General features: G+C 59.6%; 1 protein-coding gene across 3 annotated transcripts; it reads left to right on the top strand.

Moving 5' to 3' along the window:
• Positions 1–675: 675 nt before the first annotated feature.
• On the top strand, positions 676–2,007 carry LOC308224664 (thymosin beta-15A homolog). Of its 3 annotated transcripts, none has more exons than XM_080624822.1 (3): positions 676–712; positions 1,040–1,270; positions 1,647–2,007. In XM_080624822.1, the coding sequence occupies exons 2-3, from the start codon at positions 1,045–1,047 to the stop codon at positions 1,745–1,747; spliced, it is 327 nt and encodes a 108-aa protein (XP_080480948.1). In that variant the 5' UTR covers positions 676–712; positions 1,040–1,044; the 3' UTR covers positions 1,748–2,007. The 3 variants fall into 3 exon arrangements, with proteins under 3 accessions (XP_080480948.1, XP_080480950.1, XP_080480949.1); XM_080624824.1 differs by having other exon boundaries at positions 677–712; positions 1,040–1,144; positions 1,504–2,007; XM_080624823.1 differs by lacking the exon at positions 676–712 and having other exon boundaries at positions 719–1,270; positions 1,504–2,007.
• Positions 2,008–5,032: the final 3,025 nt, after the last annotated feature.

Genomic DNA, 5,032 nt, shown 5'->3' with positions numbered 1-5,032 from the left:
ACTGGTGCATCCCTTTGGAGCCCCATAGCTGTGGGGTGCCTGCTTCTAGGGGGGGCTTGAGGCTAGGACAGTGGCCCTGGGGTCCTATGGGGACCACCCTGCTGCCCCTCACAGCTGGCACCGAGACGTGGGGAGGCAGCAAGGCCGGGTGTGATGTTGAGGTCAGCTGGGGCCCAAGCAGAGCAGTGTCCATGCGAGAGCAATATCTATACAGGAGCTGTGTTTATATGGATCGGCGTCCATGCGGGAGAGGTGTCTATACGGGAGCCATGTCCATATGGATTGGTGTCCATGCGGGAGCGGTGTCTGTATGGGAGCCGTGTCCATATGGATCAGTGTCCATACGGGAGCTGTGTCCATGCAGGAGCGGTGTCTATATAGGAGCTGTGTCCATACGGATCGATGCCCGTATAGCATCGGTGTCCAAGAGGAGCCCTGTCCCTGTCTTCCCACCGCGGGTGGCACTCCCGGCCGCACCCCCGCCCTGTCTCCCTGCCGCGGTGCACGTCGGGAGCTGTAGTTCTCCCTGGGGCACCGCGGGGCAGCAGCAGCCGTGTGCGGACTACACTTCCCATCAGGCCGCGCGGGCGGCGGGCAGCCAACGGGCGGGCAGGCTGGGCGGTGGCCGGGCTATATAAGGCACCGCCCCACGCCGAGCCCGCCAGCCTCACCTGGAAGCGCAGCGGGACGGGACGCGGCAGCTCCGCACCAGGTTCGGACCCGGCGGCGCGTCCCGGGGGGTGCGGGTCCTGCGGGGTGCGGGTACCGGGGGGGAGGCTGCGTGCGGAGCTGGCGCGGTTCGGGGCTTCCTAGGCGGGGGCTGCGGGCGGTGCCGCAGGGAGCGTGGCTGGCGCTGCGGGCGGGTGTCACCCGGCGGGTGCGGGCACCGGGAGCCGCTCCGCTGCCCGCCCGGTCGGTGCGGGGCTGCTCGGGGTCGGGGGAGCGGCGCGCCCCGCCCTGCGCTATTGTCCGCGGCGGGGGCCGGGCCGCCTTTGTCTGCCGCTCCCCCTGCCCGCGGCTGAGCCGGGGGTGCTCGCAGGCAAAATGTGCGACAAGCCAGACCTGTCCGAGGTGGAGAAGTTCGACAAGAAGAAGCTGAAGAAAACCAACACGGAGGAGAAGAACACGCTGCCCTCCAAGGAGAGTGAGTGCGAGGGGCTGCGAATAGGGCGCGGCTGCGGCGGTCCGTGTCCTCGGGTGCTGGTATCGCCGGTGCAGGGAGGCGGGTTGGAGCAGTTGGGCTTTACCCGTAGGAAACCACTGGCAGGAGGTGAGGCTCAGGGCACGGTCAGATGCAGAGGGCTGTGCCATCGAGGTGTTGCCCCAGGGCAGGTCTGAAGGCGGGTGCCCAACTTGGTGTCACCCTTGTGCGTGTCTGACTTGGAGTGTGCATTTAAACCATAGAACTGAGCACCATGGCCTGAGGGATTGCTCTGCAGCCTTCTCCAGTGGGTGATTCCATGGGAAACCAGGGGGGACTAATGGACCTCTCTTCTCTTGCAGCTATTGAGCAGGAGAAGGAATGTGTGAAGTCTTCCTAGAGCGAGATGGCTGGGGAGGAAGAGCAACCACTTGATTTTCTTTTTTTTTGTTTGTTTTGAATTAAATCATGTGTTTTTTTAAATTTCTATCATGTACATGTATAGGAGCAGCAGCATCACCCAGCCCACTGCCCATCTTGCTGGCAGCTATGGCAGAGTGGGGGAACAAAGCGTGGCCCTCTCAGTCCATCAATAGCCTGACCTGAGTCCATCTCTGCTGCTCAGCCAGCTCCAGTTGACAGCGCTGATCTTGCTCTGATGTGGTGGGGAGATGAGCAAGGGCTGTGGAGGCTCCTGTGGATGGAGCCCTTCCACCTGGGGAGTGGGTGATGCTTTGTGGCCCGTGGCCTGGGTCTGTCTCACATACTCTTCACTGATGGTGTTCTGTAGCCTCACTCACGGTTTTTTGTCTTCCTTGGGGGAAAAATGAGAAGTTTATTATAAAATAAAAAAATGTAATGACCTACCCATGGCTTTTGGCCTCTTCCCTAGCAGCTGTTCAGGCTGCAGCCTGGCTTGCCCTGTGGGGTGGGAAGGTCTCTGCCTGATGCTGTAGCAGGTCTGGTGGTTTGGTGTTGCTCAAAGGGCTCTATGGGATGGTTCCCTGTGGAGTGAGTCCACAGTGGTGTTTGTGTAGGGCTCAGTTCCTGGTGACCAGAGCTGGGGTATCCCTTGGGGCTCAGCTGGCTGAGGCTGCTGTTCTATTGGCAGTCCCACCACTGCAGCAGTTTCTTGGTGCGTCTTCTAGCAGGTGCTAACTTAGGGCACTTCTGCCTCATGGCTGAGCCTCCTGCTTCAAGAAGGTTGGTGTCCCTGCCTAAAATGTCACTTGTGGGGCTGAGCTGGCTCCTTGCCTTCATGGCTAGAGGTGCCTGTGCTGGCCTGGGACCTGGTGCTGCAGCCTGGCAGCCTCTGTCCACCTTGAGCCAACCACCACCCTTGGAGGAGGTTTCAGTACCCTTGTAAGGATGGATCCATGCAGAAGACCCCTTGGGTTTGAGCCCAGCCCTGTCTTGCAGGAGTAGAGGTCCCTGTGTCATGCAGTTTGCCTCCAGCACAGGAGGTAAGGGGGACTTGAGGTCTGATGGTGCCTCCAGGTCTATGCTGAGGCTCCCTGGGTGCTGCCAGCATCTCCTCACCTCCCCTTTGGCCTGCAGGGACACCGAGCAGGCTGCTTATGGAGGTGGTGGAGGCAGACTTGCCAACCAACAGCCTTGGCCTGTGTCCCTAGTGAGCCTGGTCAGCTGGAGACAAGCATGGGGCTGTTGTGCCTGCCTGGACATGGTGCCGATCTGTCTGCAGCCATGCTGCCTGCTGAGGGCTGCGAGTAACACTGCTCCTGTGCCTGCAAGTGCCTTCACCCCTTCGAAAGCAGAACCAGAGGAGCTGCAGGTAAGATGCTGGTGTTTGTGTGCTTTCGGGACACGGTTTTCCATAGGGTGAGGGCAGTGGGGAGCGATGCTGGGGTTGCTGTTACAGTGGGGTGAGCACTGGGAAGCTCAGCACGTGCCAGGGTGGCTGTATCCCCTCGGCATGGCGATGTTCCCAGGACAGCACCTTATCCTGGAGATGGGACAAGGATTCTGGTGGCAGCAGCCCCTCATCACCCTGGCAGGGCTCGATGCTGCCTGGGTGGTTTCTGTCACTGGGGAGGGTATAGGGGACCTCTTTGGACCCTGCTGTGAAAGCAGAAGTTAGGAGAGGTTCCATCAGCAAGAGCTGGCTCAGGAGCACAGGCAGGGCTCACAGACCACTACAGGTTAAGCACCTCCTCGCTGCTTCAGCCATTCCCTTCCTGCAAGAGGCCTTGCCACTTGATGTGCCCAATCTCTGAGTCAGGTCAAACCCAGAGGTGAAGCCAGCCTGAGCCCTCCCCCTGTCCCTGAAAGCCAGAGCATGAGCTGAACCAAGTGAAGCTTTTGGGATGGAAATATGAAGCACCAGAGCTGATCTCTCCTCAGTGAGGCTTTTGGGTTGCTTTTTCACTGTGGCCACTCAAAATGAAAGCAGTGCAGGCACTTCTCCCACCCACATCCCTGCCAGCATGGTGCACAGGGCACACACATTGCCCAAACCCTGTATACTCGGGTCTGAGGATAAAGAGAAAGCTGCTTTGCAGCCCAGTGCCCCAAATGTCCCTGCTGCCAGCAGAGGATTAGCCACTAAGGGGAAAGCCATTAAAGAAAAGCCCTTTAGATCAACACTTTCCCTCCCTCCCTGCCCTGGACCTTCTCTTTATCACCCTGGCACGCATGGGCACACAGTGGTGTGGGAGGCCAGGATGCCTGCCAGGCTGATATCCCCTAGGAATGTGGTGGCTCCAGCAGCTATCCATGCCTGGAGGATGCCATCCTGAAGCTGGGCCTTCCTGACAGGGCTCGATGCCACCTTCCCTCGCTGGACACCAGGTAAGTTATACATGTCAGCTCCTCCTGGCAATATCCATGCTTCTCCCTAGCCCCAGCCGGGCCCCATTCCACTGCTCCCAGGGCGATTTCCTCCCATCCCTGGGTTGGGTGGTGAGCTGTGGCCGGGCTGCAGAGGAGGGAGGAGGAGGCTGAGTCACCCACAGCAGGAATTTGGGCAAATACCTGGTGATCAGCAGCATGGGGTGAATTCAGATCAGGGCTTGCCACCTGTCCCCACCGCAGCTCCATCCCCTCTGAGTCAGCCGGGAGACCATTTGGGCCCACATCCATATACCATATGCAGTAATGTGGAGGACCATCGTTGCAGGAGGTGATTGAGTCCTCCCATGCACGGCCCTGCACCAGGCACCCAAACAAACACCCTGTTGAGAGGCTTATCACCAGAGCAAACAGGAGCAGGCAAAGCCAGGTGGTGTGGCCAGGCTACGCTGCAGCTCCCACAGCCACCGCTCCCTGTATCCCCAGGGAAAACCTGTCACCTCCTCTGCACCGTTTGGGTCAGCCTTTCCCCCAGGTCTCCTCATGGACACATGGCCAAGGGCAGAGCTCAAACCCCAAACAATGGCAACGATGGAGAGGGGAGGTGAGCTGGCAGCAAGGACGAGCTGCCAGGGGAAAGATTGGATGGGAGTTGTTGGGGAGGATACATGTGTCTGTGAGGGCACAGGGATAGGTTTAGGTTTGGCTGTGAAAGAGGAAAGCAGAGGAGACATGGGGAAATGAAAGTGTTGTGTGAGCTGGCCCCCATGGTCCTTTGGGAATGGAGCTGATGGGAAGCCGCCAATGTGGCCATCCCCTGGGGACACTCAGTGAGATGGAGGGGGATTAAAACACAAGCTGTCCCCATCCTGTGGTGGCCAGAGAGACCCCATCATGGCCATGGGGCAGGAAAGCCTCCATCCCTGCCCCATCGGTGCAAAGGCACCAGCAGAGCCAGCCAGGCACCTCCAGACACTGGGAAACACTCGTGCTGGCTCACAGAGCCACACTCAGCACACCCCAACACCTGCCCCGGCAGCAGGGGAGTTACTGCAGCTCTCAAAGGAGTGCCCGGGAGGTCAG

This window comes from Psittacula echo (assembly GCF_963264785.1).
Source record: "Psittacula echo genome assembly, chromosome: 8".
NCBI lineage: Eukaryota > Metazoa > Chordata > Aves > Psittaciformes > Psittacidae > Psittacula > Psittacula echo.
Note: the sequence above shows the minus strand (reverse complement) of the source record. Positions and strands in the feature narration are given on the sequence as shown.

What these genes read in the sequence shown, in the direction of transcription:
- LOC308224664 (XM_080624822.1), top strand. Translation starts at nt 1,045, where the DNA reads ATGTGCGACAAGCCAGACCTGTCCGAGGTGGAGAAGTTCGACAAGAAG. An exon ending in TAGGAAACCACTGGCAGGAG is followed by an intron (nt 1,271 to 1,646) that starts GTGAGGCTCAGG and finishes GTACATGTATAG; the next exon opens with GAGCAGCAGCATCACCCAGC.